We start from the raw sequence: 17,344 nt of genomic DNA on the forward strand, positions 1-17,344 counted from the left end.
GTTTGATCGGGTGAAACTCGAGCCGTAATATGCGACTGTCTGTTTCATTAACCATGTCCAACGAAATTGGATGTCGTAAATATGTATGAGTTGGTAATATTTTGACCAATACATGTGCAGTTTCTCCTGACTCGCTGAATTGAATAATGGTGGTGGTACGAGCTGTGTGAAAGAAACGCCACGATGAACGCAGATCGTTTGTCTCGTTTCCGAAACATTCGCGAAGCAGGCGAAAAATGCTATACATTTAGGGGGCGTGGTGAGCACAATCCAATATGAAGGATGGCACCATGCAGCATACAATTAGATTTAGACGTTTTGAACACCCCTGTTTAAAATTGAGTTATGTGCTTTCGGATTAAAAAAACAAAACTCTGATCTCTGATAGCCCGTTTCATTCAATTAGTTTTGGGATCTTTGAATAAAACATTTAATCGAATAAAAGTCATCTAACTTAGCCTAGTAACGCTTTGTACACGATAACAATATTTAAGAAACAAATCAGCAAATAGGGAATAAAAACGGTGCTTATTCGCACCTGACTAATGAAGCTCAAGAATTTAAAGTCACAAACTAGAACAACGTGGCAAGTTGGTATCAGGAAAGTGGATCTTTCTCACGGGGATACTGCGGCATCGGGAGATCTTTGGCAAAACACTTGCAGCTGCATGACGTTACTGGGCACTCGGTGTTTTCACTGAAAAGGATTATAACGTTAATTAGAGAACATTTTGTAGTTTTGGTCGATTTCCCGTATATTTAAGATACGGCCGTAAGCTACTTAGAAATGCAAAGAATGGTGAAATTTTAGCATAACAGTAATAGAACACAACCTGCCCAAAATGTTAATTTCTTCTAATTGTCAAAACGTTTGATCTAGAAAAACGGTGACAACAATTTCTATTACTGTGAAACTATTGTTTCTTTGAAGGGACTCACGTTCCAAATGAATTAAACTTTATTATGAAATATGGCGATAACGTCTTTCCAATTATGAGTACGACATGTTTAGGGTTAAATCCCCAATAGTGGACCCCCTAGTAGCGGAATTTTGCTCTTTCTGTCATAAGGAGTAGAAATTTTCAACATATTAATTCTGCTTGATATCTAATAACAAGTTCTGCATCTCCTTTTCACGATACATACTTAAAACACTCAAATACACGACATTATTCGTTGAAATTAACATTTTGAAGTCTGACTGAATTTGCCCTGTAGTAGACCCCTGGGGGTCCATAATAGGAAATTGGTTCCCTATAGTCGACACTTCATTTGATTTTAATGTTCCGTTTCGGGACGTTCTGCTTCCCTATTATGGACCCCCCAAAATATTCCTATAGTGGACACTCTCGTGTTTATTTTTATAGAATCTTAAAATATCATCTAATTTTACTTTCCATAGCATTTCCAATGCATGTAATCAAATCATAGGACTATAAGGTAGGTTCTCCCGATGGAATTTCATAGCAAAATGTTTACATTATAGATAGTAGAATCTATAGATGAGCGAAAGCATGGCTGAGTCGATTTTGTTGCCCGTGCACACGCGCATATGACGTCACAGCCCTTAACGTTTCCATTGAAATTGTGACGTCATGCTCGTTTGGAGACACGTTTGACAGTTCGTTTGGAGACAGTGGATTTATCTTCACTCATCTATATATTCCACTATCTATAGTTTACATTATGCTGTAATAAAGCAAAAATGGCTGGAGGGTCCACTATTGGTTGGGGGTCCACTATTAGGCATTTTACCCTACTACATTCAAATAATAAAAACTATTCTGTTTATTGATGATTTAATGTATACCATGTAATGGCTGAAGTGCCATGGTGATGTAATTTTTGATGTGCGGTATTTCGGCACCAACATTTCAAAAGGGCGAAATTGTTTTTGTACACAAGCGCTTCTCACGTCGCTGGTGCGCTAATTTGTGCCTACCCACGCAATCCAACGCCATGCACTGATGGAAGCAGCGAACCCCCTTATTTCATTAAATGGCGCTGGATTGCGTCCATGGGCACACATTTGCCCACCAGTGACGTGTGAAGCTCTTGTTTACAAAGGCAGTTTCACCCTTTTGAAATGTTGATGTCTAGAGATGTCGTAAAATCCCGATTAATCGATTAGTTACTAATCGCTTACTCTTGATTCTTGTCGATTATTGAATCGAATAATCATTGTATAGTAATCGATTCAAAATTAATCGATTATCACAACGATGAATCGATTAATCGAAATAATCAATTAATTTTCGACATCCTTATGATGTCGTAAAATTCTGATTAATCGATTAGTAACTAATCGATTACTCACGATTCATCTCGATTATTGAATCGATTAATCGTTGGGTAATAATCGATTCAAAATTAATCGATTATCACAACGACGAATCGATTAATCGAAGTAATCGATTAATTTGCGACATCTCTATTGATGTCGAGTTAAGCTTTTAAAACAGAAATCGGCAAAACTAATCCGCATGACCCTCGAGAATCTTAAACATACACAGAAAAAATAAATAACTTTAAAAAAAGTTTAAAGAGCTCAACTTTGAGTACGAAGTTCAAATTTTTAACTTAATATTAGGTAGTTATCTCACTCCCTCTCATGAATGATATTATAAACAAAGAGAGCTGCATCGACCCAACGTGTGCTGTTCCGTGGAAGAAGCCAAATTTGAGTTGTTTTCACCATTTTTTTTCCTCGTTTGTCGGGTGAAGATCACTGCGTCCAGATTTTAGGACTATTGTGATATACCCTTTTGCTGTGAAATACGCAAGTTATCTCAGTAACATGTTTGTCACTGAACTCAAGACCATCTATTATTGATGAATAGAGCTCCTGAGTTACAGTATGTGACTCCCCCATTCTGGCGAGACTAGCTTTATGAAGCCAACCACGTCCTTGGGGGATAAGATCCATATGTCAGCAGGCCCTAAAAAGGGCTTGCTGAGAACTTTGAACCTACGTTGGGTGAGTGCACTGCAATAGCAGAGGATGTGTTCTGATGTTTCTCTCTCCTCGTCACAGAAGCGGCAATTCGAGGTTTGGATTGCTCCGATCTTTTGTAGATGGTATCTGCAGGGGCAGTGTCCAGTTATTAGACCGGTGTAGATGTTGAGATCCCTTTTGTTGAGACCTAATAGTTGTTGGATTTTCTTGGGGTTAATCGTTACGAGCCTTTTGGATTGGCTCGTATGGGAAGTGCATTCCAGTTTGATGTGATTTGACTGACCATATATTTGTTCAGTTCCATTTTTACAGAGCAGTCTGAGATCCTGCAGAAGGGCTCAGGGCCAATGAACCTTTCATTAGATCCATTCCTGGCTAGCTCATCAGCAATCTCGTTTCCCTCTAGACCCGTATGTCCTGGGATCCAATATAGGTAGACTCGATTGCGTATGGATAAGTTTTTCAAAGCCAGAATGCATTCCCACACTAGCTTTGAGTTACAAGTGTAGTTATTAAGCGACTTAAGTGCCGCTTGGCTGTCAGAGAAAATACATATTTTTGCAAATCTATACTTTCTCCTCAGGCATAATAACACGCATTCTAATATTGCATATATTTCCGCCTGAAATACTGTGGGCCACTGTCCTAAGTGGACAGAAATTTTTGTTGTAGGGCCATAGATTCCGGATCCTGTCAGATTATTCATTTTCGAACCATCTGTGAAGAAATTTATAGAGCCTGTTGGAACGCTGGGTCCACCTCCTTCCCACTCCTGGCGGGAAGGAATGAACACATCGTAAGGTAAGTCATAATTGACTACCGTTTCCATCCAGTCACTACAAATTCCTATTGCGGGATTTATGGCAAATTCATTTAATATGCTGAGGTGACCCGTAAGGTCTCCCGACAGCAGTGTTTTTGTTCTCTTTAACCTTAGAGCACTTTTTTCCGCTTCCAGCTTTATGACCATAGTCTCGGGTGAGTGAAAATAACATAAATTTGAGTTGGTGAAACTTCATAGTGGGTGAAAATTCAACACGGGAGTAAAGGCAAAGTACTCACCGGATTTTCTCGCATTTTACTTATTTTTGGCTTCTTCCACGCAAGGGTGGATTTGAGTGAAAGGAACCGTAAAGTGAGTTGTTTCGCGGTTCCGTGTAGTCTATTCAAAGATTGTCTACGGGTTGAATTGATGATTTATCTCAAAATTCAATTCGTTTTTTTTTTAGAAATTGGATTATGGTGGGGTAAAACGGACACGTTCTGTTGTGTGTAATATGGACCATATGAAGTATTTACATTTTTTTCCCCCAAAAATTTATTTTGGAAAGTTTGCATCGTTTACCTTTATAAGGAAATTCTAGTTTCCGAGTTTTGTTCAGGCCAATGAAATTTTTTAATGATTTTATATATATATATATATATATATATATATATATATATATATATATCATGCTTTTTAGCAGAATCGTTGTAAGTTACCAATATATCAATTATTATTCAACATTTTTATCTCAAGAGTCACATTTCATAGATGCTATGCACACAATTCATCAACTAAATTCATTGTTTTAAGCTTGATTTTTTAATATGTCCGTTTTACCCACACACTATGTCCATTTCACAAGCATACTTTAAAACCCGGATTTTACATCCCGTTTTTCATTGTCATAATCTGTTGTTTCCACTAAATTGAATGTAATACATTGTAGTGCTTCTATTTAAGATTCACGTAATTGGTTTAGGTCCCAAATGAATCATTTGTTTGAGAAACTGCATAAGTCCATTTTACACTATTTCGAGAAAACAACAAAAAACTGTTTTTGAACGAATTGGCACGAAATATCTCGATTTCTTCCATACAGATCAATAGTTTATGGCAGAACTCAACACCCTGGAGCACTTTCAGTGCAAAAATGTAAGCAGTACTCCACAATTGCTCTTCAAAGTACGTGGACATATGTAGTTTCTCAAACAAACGAATTTTTTTTTCATACATTCCTGAACAAAAATTGTTTTTTCGTATTTTTTTGCCAGAATACGTATTTTTGGACGAGGATGCAGAATAAATCTCATTTTGGCCAAAAATGTTACATATGTAGTTTTTCAAACAAACGGTTCAAATATTACAACGTTTTCCATGTGAAAATGACGCGATTCCTTAGGGTATCCATTGTACCCGCAGTCCTCCTATATCCTTTTTATGGAAAGTTTTGCGTCCGAGGTGGATATTAAACCCAACTCCACAGCACAATGCTTTTGAATGCCTGTCTACACTACCCTGGGATGTCCATTCAACATAAATTTTCAAATACCTGTTTTTCGATTAAAGTAACTGACATAAAGTAATACACTCAACCCTCTTTTTACGTCACTTATTGGGGGGACGTAAACCGAATGTGACGTAAAAAGAATGTTTGCTAAAATTACTAGTACTTCACTTAATTTATTGATAGTGAGGATACTTTCAAATACATTCACTTGCGTCTTACATGAGGTATTGTAAGATCTCTCCAAATCCAGGAGATGTTATAAGATCTCCAAATTGTCCTGGAGTTTGAATCAAATGGTCTACCGAATCAACCAAAGCCTTCATGATGTTCCAAGCCGTTGTATCAACTCACTAATGTCCTCCGAAGATTTGTCTTTCAATTGCGTCTCGAAACAAGACATATGAGGTGTTGTAAGATCTCCAAATTGTCCTGAAGTTTGAATCAAATGGTCCACCGAATCAACCAAGGCTTCCATGATGTCCCCAGTCTCGGTGTCAACCCAATTTTGTCCTCCGATTATTTGTCTTTCACTTCCGTCTTCAATTCTTGCATGTATGAAGTTGTAAGATCTCCAAATTGTCCTGGAGTTTGAATCAAATGGTCTACAGAATTAACCAAAGCTTCCACGATGTCCCCAGCCTCAGTGTCAACCCAATTTTGTCTTCTGAGTATTGGTCTTTTACTAACGTCTCAAATACAGGCATATTAGATATTGTAAGATCTCCAAATTGTCCTGGAGTTTAAATCAAATGGTGAAATGAATTAACCAAGGCTTCCATGGTACCCCCCGCCACGGTATCATCCCAATCATGCCTTTCGAGTATTTGACTTTTACTTGCGTTTCAAGTCCAGGATAATGAGATGTTTTAAGATCTCCAAATTGTTCTGGAGTTATATTCAAATGGTCTACCGAATCTACTGAGGCTTGCAGGATGTCCTCAGCCGCGCTTCCGAAGGAATTCCTGGAGGAACTTCCAGAGGAATTCCTGGAGGAACTTCCGAAGCAATTCCTGGAGGACCTTCCGAAGCAATTCCTGGAGGAACTTCCGGAGAAATTCCTGGAGGAACTTCCGGAGAAATTCCTGGAGGAGCTTACGGTGGAATTCCTGGGGAAACTTCCGGAGGAATTCCCTGAGGAACTTCCGAAGGAATTCCCTGAGGAACTTCCGGAGGAATTCCTGGAGAAGCTTCCGGAGGAATTCCTGGAGGAACTTCCGGAGCGATTCCTGGAGGAACTTCCGGAGGAACTTCCGGAGGAATTCCTGGAGGAACTTCCGGAGCAATTCCTGGAGGAACTTCCGGAGCGATTCCTGGAGGAACTTCCGGTGCGATTCCTGGATAAACTTCCGGAGGAATTCCTGGAGGAACTTCCCGAGGAATTCCTGGAGAAGCTTCGGAGGAATTCCTGGAGGACACTTCCGGAGGAGTTCCTGGAGGTACTTTCGGAGGAACTCCTGGAGGAACTTTCGGACGAATTTCTGGAGGAACTTCCGGACGAAATCCTGGAGGAACTTCCTGGAGAAGCTTACGGTAGAATTCCTAAAGGAACTTCCGGAGGAATTCCTGGAGGAACTTCCGAAGCAATTCCTGGAGGAACTTCCGGAGGAACTTCCGGAGCAACTCCTGGAGGAACTTCCGGAGAAATTCCTGGAGGAGCTTACGGTAGAATTCCTGGAGGAACTTCCGGAGGAATTCCTGGAGGAACTTCCGGAGCGATTCCTGGAGGAACTTCCGAGCAATTCCTGGAGGAACTTCCGGAGCAATTCCTGGAGAAACTTTCGGAGGAATTCTCGGAAGAACTTCCGGAGGAATTCCTTGAGAAACTTCCGGAGGAACTTACGGAGGAATTCCCGGAGGAACTTCCGGAGGAACTTCCGGAGGAATTCTCGGAGTAACTTCCGGAGGAATTCCTGGAGGAACTCCCGGAGGAATTTCTGTTAGAACTCCCTGTAGGAATTCCTGGAGGAACTTCCGGAGGAATTCCTGGAGGAACTTCCGGAGGAATTCCTGGAGGAACTTCCGGAGGAATTCCTGGAGGAACTTCCGGAGGAATTCCTGGAGGAACTTCCGGAGGAATTCCTGGAGGAACTTCCGGAGGAATTCTTGGAGGAAGTTCCGAGGAATTCCTGGAGGAACTTCCGGAGGAATTCCTGGAGGAACTTCGGAGGAATTCCTGGAGGAACTTCCGGAGGAATTCCTGGAGGAACTTCCGGAGGAATTCCTGGAGGAACTTCCGGAGGAATTCCTGGAGGAACTTCCGGAGGAATTCCTGGAGGAACTTCCGGAGGAATTCCTGGAGGAACTTCCGGAGGAATTCCTGGAGGAACTTCCGGAGGAATTCCTGGAGGAACTTCCGGAGGAGTTCCTGGAGGAACTTCCGAAGGAATTCCTGGAGGAACTTCCGAAGGAATTCCTGGAGGAACTTCCGAAGGAATTCCTGGAGGAACTTCCGGAGGAATTACTGGAGGAACTTCCGGAGGAATTACTGGAGGAACTTCCGGAGGAATTACTGGAGGAACTTCCGGAGGAATTCCTGGAGGAACTTCCGGAGGAATTCCTGGAGGAACTTCCGGAGGAATTCCTGGAGGAACTTCCGGAGGAATTCCTGGAGGAACTTTCGGAGGAATTCCTGGAGGAACTTCCGGAGAAATTCCTGGAGAAACTTCTGGAGGAATTGCTGGAGGAACTTTCGTAAGAATTGCTGGAGGCACTTCCGAATAAGTTCTCCCTGGAAAACTTCCGGGGGAGCTCCTGGAAGCTTCCGAAAAAATCCGGAGTTTTTGATGCATAAAATAAGCCCACGCCGACCCACGCCGCCGCCGCTGGCTGAAAATGATCTCGTCTCCCCAGCTATGCACCCTTATTCTTTTTTGCGTACAGTCACTCTCAAAATTGAGCGTACAGCATGGATTAGATGAATATATTCGAAAATTCCAAAGGAAATTTAATTGTTGGCTTGGTTGTTTTTAATGCATTTCAATATTCATCCCTTCCTTCAATGTATGCGTACATAAAATGGTTGAATTTTTTTCTCTAAAATTCATTTATTTGAAAATAATCTCAAAATACGCCTATTAGATGTGACAAAATTGAGCGTACAGCTAATGTTTTTCTATAAAATTTGTTAATATAAACACGATTAATGTATTTTAATATTGTTTTTTCATGATAATATTTATAATAATAAACATCCGCTACTTAAACATCCAATGTTTTGAAATTAAACCATGTTTTGGTCAAAATAGCGAACAAGTCAAATTATCCAATTGTATCCCTTATGGTAGCAGACCGTGGAGTTCAATCCAAATTTAATTATGAAATTACGATTTTAAGCTATCTTTTCAATATTCAATCAGAAGTGCTCTACGCGATTGAAAAGCTGTTTTTATGTTCGGTACCTTAACATGCACCTTGTACTTTTAGAATTCGACTGTGAATGATTGGATTCAATAATATTACTCTTAATGATAGACCTGAGACAATAATCGAGCTTTAAAACAAATTTAAGTTAAAGATATACTAAATTTGAATTATGTCATTCCTAACATTTATCGTTTTCTCTGTATATTTCCATCTGTTTTCATCATTTACCGACTGAATTTTGACAAATTAATCGTATGTCTCGCTCGATTTCGATTATCTATCATATATAAGATACGATGCCGGTGAAACATACAAATTAAAGCATTTATTTTGCCCACAGGCATTGAATTGTTAAATAGCAATGTTCTTACCTTTGACTTGTTCGCCATTTTGACCAAAACATGGTTTAATTTCAAAACATTGAATGTTTAAGTAGCGGATGTTTATTATTATAAATATAATCATGAAAAAACAATATTAAAATACATTAATCGTGTTTATAATAAGAAATTTTATAGAAAAACATTAGCTGTACGCTCAATTTTGTCACATCTAATAGGCGTATTTTCAGATTATTTTCAAATAAATGAACTTTAGAGAAAAATTTTCAACAATTTTATGTACGCATACATTGAAGGAAGGGATGATTATTGAAATGCATTAAAAACAACCGAGCTAACCATTTAATTTCCTTTGAAATTTTCGAATGTAGTCAACTAATCCAAACTGTACGCTCAATTTTGAGAGTGACTGTACGAACGAAAGCTAATGCGCATTCTCGCTTACACCAGCAAAATCAAATGGTGAAACGAATCAAACGAACAGCATTCGTTCGAAATTTTCGTTCATCCGTAAACAAGAATAGGGTGATTATCTTCTACGCAGTTCCTGATTTCCGTTGCTTATCGTTGGTTTCAGCGATTGCACACATCGTTCGTGAGTGTCTTTGCAGAAGTGCGTTTGCCAATATCGACTACCCCATTCGAAACGACCGTTTAGCAAACTATCCCTAATTTAATAATAGCTAGCCTAAATTTTTTATGCTCTATATCGAACAAATAATTACAAATGTTACCTGTTGAAACAAGTTATTATTGCCTATTATTTTTTGTTATAGAGGTTTTAACAATGAGATCATTCTCCTCTACAATAGTAATAATAAATGTAACCAGATGTACGCAATAGTCATTTGAACTCATGTATTACAAAGCCCACACAGAAAATGAAAAAAGGCAATTTTGGTCTGGAAATGTACAAAACAACTAAAGGACAAAACAAAGCGGTCCCCTTCTCACGGTACTGAAAAAATGCATACTCACTTGAACCATTCTGCCAGATGTTCCGTATGGCCACCATGCCGACATGTCTGACACCAGGAGAACCACTTGGAGAACGGCTTCGACTGCCAGCCGATCTGTCCCTGAATGGCGTGTCCCTGCGAGATGGCACCCATCGTTGTTCCCATGTGCAGCAGACAAAGTGCGCATCGCGGCAGTGGCTTCCGACAGTTAGGGCAAGACGAGAGCTTATGCATGACTGCAGCGTTGTTACGCAATCGGGCATCCTCCTGCAGAGCCATCGAGACGTTTTTACCGCAGAAGTTGCACAACAAAAACACGGAGCGTGGGTTTTGCGGGGGAGAGCGTGTTCGCCCCAGAGTAATGTCCAACTGGGCGCGTTGCTCCCACAAACCCCAGATGTCAAGAAGGTCGCGATAGGTAGAAATCCAGTACTGAACACGATAGTCGGTTAGCAGATCTGATGTGAGGAAACGTGCTGCGATCAGAGCTACTGTTTGAACATCCTCCGTTCGGTCCAAGTGACTCTGAAGTAATTTAATGCCATCGTTAGTAGCGCCAGTCAGAAGAAGGCCGTTTAGATCTCCGGATTCGATACAGTTTGCGACCATACCCTTAATGTACTCAGCCAATTTAAGATCGGATAGAAAATTGCAGGCGAATGCCATTCGATCGCACAGGGAGATCTCTGTCTCGTTTGTAACGGTTTCGAAGCCGTCTTTCTCGTGTGCTAAGAAGGAGAACATGCATCGAAGATAGGGATCATCAATTTGGGTTCTCGCAGCCCCACACTGCTTCCGCCATAGGCCAGAACGTTCTGCACTGAACCCGGACAAGGCTATGGCAGCTACACGCAACAAAGAACTAGGGTCTGACGATTGTTCAGCTCCACGGCCGAGAATGTCAATCGCTTGCTTGATTCGAAAGTGAAAGCAAGCAACCAGAGCGGCGCGGGTATATTCCTTGTTTGAGCAAAGTTCATCGATGAAGGAAAGGAACGACGACTCCTTACTACGATCGAACGTCCAACCGCAAAGCAGTTGAGCCGTGTCTCGATGTTCGCTTCGATAAACTACCAAGCCGCTTCCAATGCTGAAATCCATCCATTTCATCATAACAGGGTCGGAACGAGACATGGCTGGCCCATCTGGAGCACTGCATACTCCGAGAATTGTGTTCAGCCCAAGCTTGCAATCTTCCTTAATCATGTGTCCGAGTAGACGCCACACTCCCTTCACATTTGCATTACCAGCTAAGTCTCCGTTCCGATGCATTTCTGCAGTGAGTCCATAATTATTCAAAGCCCTTTTCTGAATTGTCTCGGCAACATCCTCTTCGTAACTATCGATGCCACAGTCCCACTGATTAAGAGAATCCGTTGGGGATGACGGTGGCGAAGGCGAAATAAACTGCTGCAACTCATTCCCATTGTTTCCATATAGATTGTTGTTGTTGTCCCAAGAGATTGCCACCCGCTGTGGAATTCGATAGTCGCAAATCGTTCCTGTTCCGGACAAGGCCAGTATTCGCTCCAGATCGTACGGATGCCATGAAAGATACCCCATGGTGGGCATACGGTTCCGGTTTCGAGCTTGGAACGGTGAAACAAATCTTTTGATGGAATGAGGTTCCCCTCCATCCGATTCCGAACCGGGCCAGTGCAGGTCAATTAGGTTGATCAAAGGTGAATCTCGTTGCAGCGTGGTGAGTACCGATGATCGCGTTGGGCACCACGATAGATGGGTGATGTTTTTCTGCATCTGGATCTGGCTGATTGGTTTCTCCAGCGAGCGAAGATCCCACAAGTTGATCACATTGTCCACGTAGCTGGACATATAGCGACCGTTTGGAGCAATGCAAAGCCCGTTCACGGTGCGAGCATTAGCCAACGTTACGATTGGTGGATTTTCTGTAAGATTTTAATAATCATTTAACTACCGGATCAATCTTTCGTGGATCTGAACACTTACGCCTGAAGTCCATCATTTTAATGTGTTTGTGGCTCATTCCTGCTATCAAAACCTGCGGAAACGTCTTATCCCAACATATGGAATGCGCAGTTTCTGATAATCCAATAAGCTGAAGAATTGCTGCAAAACAAGACAATAAAAAAATGTTCAATTAAATCTGGAATACTACTTCCACATGAATATCTCACATGACTGATTCGGAGCCCCTCGTTCCGTATCCCATATGGTGATGCAGTGATCGGAACGATTCCGGTCGTGACCCATCGCTAGCAGACTTGGCTCCAGTTCACTCCAAGCAAGGCAAGTACACGGACGTGATAATCTAGGCGCTGTTCAGGGGTTGCAATAAAATTAGATGTTTTTCTTTACTGTAGTAACGAATGAGGTAGCACTTACTGAATTCCACATTATTCTCAGTAGCAAAATTGCACAATGCAACTTTTCCATTGGGCAACCCAGCTGCAAAAAGTATCTCTCCAGTTGAATGAAAGGATGGTGCGACCGAGCGGATGAATTGGTAGCGCGTCTCGAAGGCAATCAGCGTGGCAGTGGTGCTTTTGGAAATGTCCAAGTTAATATCTGCAAAAAAAAGTATTCGAAAAACAATACAAAATTTTGAAAAATAAGAACCTTATTAACTCACTGCTATGAATACCATGGTCGACCAGATGGCGATCTTTGACCTGGTAAAGATTAATCTCCGATCCGGCTGCCGTAAGAAATCGATCCGGATACTTGGGAAACCAATGCAGTTCGACTACGGTTTGCGTCATTGTTGCGGCAAATCGTGTTTTCAAGCTTGCATTTCCTTTTTCTTGTCTTTCAAATGAGCTTTTTGGTTCGCTTGAATTATAAAGTATGCTACCAACCACCGACTTTCTTGAATTTGTGTAAAATTAACCACTTTTTAACAATTTTGTTCTTTTATCAACCCGAATGCGTTTGGCGAACTGATAAGAGTGAACACGTTTGTTTTCGAAACAGAAATTGTTGTGACAGCAAATGAATTAGGGGAAGGTACGCCACGTTAGCACATTCCGATAGCGTCTTGCGCAACAAAGACATCTATCAGGCGATAGACGAAACCTAAATGGAAACTGAAAGAAAACGATACCGAGCGAAGGCAGGCATAGGCTTATAGCCCACACATAATTCTCCAACGTAAAAAAAATCCTTCTGTTAAAAGTTCCTTCTGTCCAAAAACTATCCAGCATTCCCCCTAATCCGAGAAAACATAGAAAAGAAACTCTTGGTTGGGTTGGGAAAAATCAAATTTTCAAAAAATCGAGGATGATCAAACTCACCCGCGATCTTACTTTTAAATTATCACGTGATAAAAACTCGCCAGCGATTAAGAATCGTTTGAAAATCGTATCTTGATTTGAAGCACTTACCGTTACATTTTGAACACTTTTTCCTTACCACCATGAAACCATAACGCCACATAGAGAATATAACAGAACTGATGACAATTAGCTGATCATAGTAAAAATTAATGTTTGAATGAAAATTCTGTGTTTATTATCGTTTGAGTACATAATTTGAGAAGTTGTCGCCGGCGACAACTCGCCTACTGTTCTCACGTGAAAAGTTGTCACAGGAAAATTGCAATCATTATCGTCTGATAATGATTCATCACAACACTGCTTGGTTTCCTAGAAAACTCCCCACGGTAGATCAGTTTTTATCTAACCACTCCATATCCCTTCCTGCGTAGCATGTCCTTGTTATCGAAGGAAACTTCATCCAGAAAAACTAAATTATATAAGTCCCATTGAATGGAGAGCATTTCCTTGACGAATCTAATTATCTCAGAGTCTCGGATTTGTCGTTTTCTAGCTAAGCCCTGATTCATGTAATTGTGGGGTTTGAGTATATTACCATCAGCGTGTGATTATACATTAACACTTCAGCGTGTCGATCAGCAGGGATGCCAGGGGATATTTTCAAATGTCTTCACAGTCGAGTAAAAATGTCTTCAAATGTCTTCAATATCAAAATTACGATTATCAATGAGAAATTTCAAAATCCAACAGGTTTGTAATTTCAAGCATCTCCTTGTTTTTTGTAGCATTAACTCTCAAATTGTTAGAATTCAAGAGAATATTCCTTCAAATCTTCACGAATAAGGGCAGTGAATTTCCCTTGGATTTTCTAATGAATCTAAAGGATTTTTCCAAACGAATTTTCATGTGGAATTCCTCTGAGTTTCTTTTTTAAGAATTCCCTGAAGGTATTCGGAAGAATTTCCACAAGATTTTCTGAAGAAATTTCTGCCTGATGGATTTTTCGGAAGAATTTTTAAAGAAACTCCTAAAAGGTACGGAGGAATTACTGTTAGAACATTTAGATCAAGGTACTTCCAGAAAAATTTCTAAAGGAACTTCCGGGTGATATGCTAGTTCCATTGGCACGGAACTTGCTTAGGAATTGCAGAAGAATTTTCAGGAGGAATTCAGGAGGGATTTTCTGGAGGAATTACTGAAGGATTTTCTGGAGGAATTACTGAAGGATTTTCCCGAAGAATTCCTGAAGGATTTTCCTGAGCAATTACTGAAAGGATTTCCAGTGGAGCTCCTGAAGAAATTTCTGAAGAAACTTCCGGAGGAACTTCTGGATAACTTTTTGGAGGAGGACTTCCTGAGGTATTGCTGCAGGAATTTCCGAAAGAATTGCTGAAGGAAATAACAGAGAAATTTCGGAGTATATTTCAGAGGTACTATTGGAGAATCTTTCGGCAACATACTTGGAGAATCATCAAGAGGAATTCCTGGAGAAACTTCCAAAGGGATTTTTGGAAGAATTTCCGAACGAATGCCGGCAGGAGTTTTGAGAGGCATTCCAGGAAGATTCGGTGGAGGAAGTCGTGAAAGAAACAATTTGTGGAGGAATGACTGGAGAAACGACTGGAGGTATTTCCGACGGAATTCTTCGAGGATCCTACGGAGAAATTTTTGGACAAACTTATGGAGAAGCTCCTAGAAATACTTCTAAACGAATTTCTGGAGAAATTTTCTGAAAAATATTTGAAGGAATTTGCGGACGAATACGAGTTTCAGAAATAATTCCAGATAGGGATTTACTGGAGAAATTCTTAGAAGGATTCCCAGATAAAAATCTGGAAAAGTGTCCAATGATATTTCTAGAAAATATACCAAAGGAATTCAAGGAAGAATTCAACGAGAAAGTGTAACGAGTGTTCCCTGAAATTTCTACTCTGGCGGATTTGTTTATGAAATTTCTCTGATTTTATTCATCAAATTATTTACCGTGGCAATTGTAAAAAATAGCCATCCAACACCAGAACAATTTCAATATCTTGTCGACGTTCGTAACAATTTTCGATCATGGATAAGGTACCCCGGGGCAAGTGGGACCTAAAAAAACGCGAGTTCAGCGAAATTGTTAATTCATACTTAGAAAACAGGGTATTTCAGAACATCAACCACAGATACATCATAATATGCTTCCGTTGTTGAAGTGTAGACGTGTTGGAAGTCATGTATTCAATTTCAAAAAATTTTGATAGTGATAGAAATAAATTCACCTGTAGGACGCACTTAACCCTTCAAACGGGGCAAGTGGGACCTATTCTGCTATCGAACGAAACTTATTAAAGGAATATAAATGTTCGTATTATTTCTGAGTCGTAGTATTTTCAGATCATGGATGGAGGTTGGTTACTTGTCGGACTTGTGTTTTAGCAACAAGAAAGAGATTATAATGTTATAATGAAAACAAGACAATGCCCGACTTACTGTTTAATTGTCTCTTGTCTTGCTTTCCATTAGCTTACTTGTGTACCAAATGTTTTAGGTGGGAAGGATAAGCAAATCTTTCTTCACCATTCGAATTAATATTTCTCTGTTTTGAACAGGAATTATTACATAAATTAATACTTCCAAAGAAATGCTTTTATTCAGTAATTGCGCAATGTTCGAAATTTGTAATAGAACGAAATTGCCAGCTAATGTGTTAAGCACTTTATTTATCTGAAAATCTGTAAATCTGATGCAAAGTTTAAAAGTAACAAAACACCAAACAAAACCTGCTGACCTATTGTAGATTAAATAAAAGAAAATCTGTAAATCTGATGCAAAGTTTAAAAGTAACAAAACACCAAACAAAACCTGCTGACCTATTGTAGAATAAATCAATTATTTACACTGTAAACGGAAAAATATCGTTTAGTAACCAATAGTGCTTTTTCATTTGGGAGCTAATTTTTAGAATGTAAAATACACATATGTTAATAAACTGTACAATACTTTTTAATAACGAAACTAACGATATCAAACCGCATCTGAATCAAAGCCATATGGAATATGAATGTCGAAGTTATTTTTGACTAGACTAATATCTAAAAACAGTTAAAATTGTTCTATCGAAAATGCTGTTCAAGTATGTCCCACTTGCCCCATGTATGTTAAAACTTAAGGGCAAGTAAAAATTGCAAATTGTGGCTTTATTTAAAAATTTTAAATCGTTTTCAATGTCACACAATAATTTAATTGCTCAAACTTTTTACCTTCCACGTCAATCAAAAATTGAGAAACGACTATACTGTTGGAAATCCATTGAATCAAAATAAAAGTAATGGATTTTCTCGGTAGTTTAAAGTCATGATCAAGCAATAGCATTAGCATGATGACTCAAATGGTTTTAATTCCAAATATTTTTGTGTCGGGAGAATTCGTTGATAGTCCTGCTTACTCTTTCTATAACATTGTTACCATTACAAACGTTCATCGATTCATCGGCAGCCATAGTACCCACTTACCCCGTATTTTCACTTGCCCCGGGGTACCTTACTTAAGAAAATTTACTGAGAAAATTTAAAACAATTTCCTGTTGAAATTTAGAACTTTCTATGAAAATGTGGTATATGGAAAATCTGAAGAGACATCCCTAAAATTTCAAATATTCGTTGTGGTAGTTCAGATGATTTCCCCGCAAGAACTTAAACAAAATCTTGTGGAAATTGACATGAATCTTTGACATGTTTAAATTTTGGAGGAATTCCTTTATTTGCCCATACGAAAAGATCAGATAAAATATGAAGAAATAAAAAAAATAGTTCTAGTCCAACAGTTAAATATAGATTTAATCAAGCCATTGTAGAATTCTGTCTTTTTTGCCGTTTAGATTAAATAAGATCGGTTGGTTCTGAACGCAATGATTCAGAAGCAATGATCAAAGTCCTTTTTAACAGACACGTCGAAAACGCCACCGCTTCCAAGGAAAATTAAAACGAATGCTGCAATCGTAAATTTTTGAACCAGCACACAAAAAGTACGCATAAAAAAAGTACGTTTGACGTCTAAAAAGTGTTGCAGTTATCAACCTTATCAACCGGCCAGTGTAAATGTGTTTTGGCGTTTAAGATTTTATGCCCGGGACATTAGTTCATTATGTATAACTTTTGTAATATTTATATACTCTGCATATAGAAGTTGCAGAATTTATAAGTTAGTATTCAAATTA

General features: G+C 39.5%; 1 protein-coding gene across 1 annotated transcript; it reads right to left on the reverse strand.

Moving 5' to 3' along the window:
- Nucleotides 1-375: 375 nt before the first annotated feature.
- On the reverse strand, nucleotides 376-12,841 carry LOC134217239 (GATOR2 complex protein MIOS). Its single transcript, XM_062696015.1, has 6 exons — nucleotides 12,504-12,841; nucleotides 12,257-12,439; nucleotides 12,049-12,189; nucleotides 11,861-11,980; nucleotides 9,912-11,799; nucleotides 376-697 (listed from the first exon to the last, which is right to left on the reverse strand). Exons 1-6 carry the CDS (start codon nucleotides 12,631-12,633, stop codon nucleotides 598-600), a joined length of 2,562 nt encoding a protein of 853 aa, XP_062551999.1. The 5' UTR covers nucleotides 12,634-12,841; the 3' UTR covers nucleotides 376-597.
- Nucleotides 12,842-17,344: the final 4,503 nt, after the last annotated feature.

This window comes from Armigeres subalbatus, chromosome 2, assembly GCF_024139115.2.
Source record: "Armigeres subalbatus isolate Guangzhou_Male chromosome 2, GZ_Asu_2, whole genome shotgun sequence".
NCBI classification, from domain to species: Eukaryota; Metazoa; Arthropoda; class Insecta; order Diptera; family Culicidae; genus Armigeres; species Armigeres subalbatus.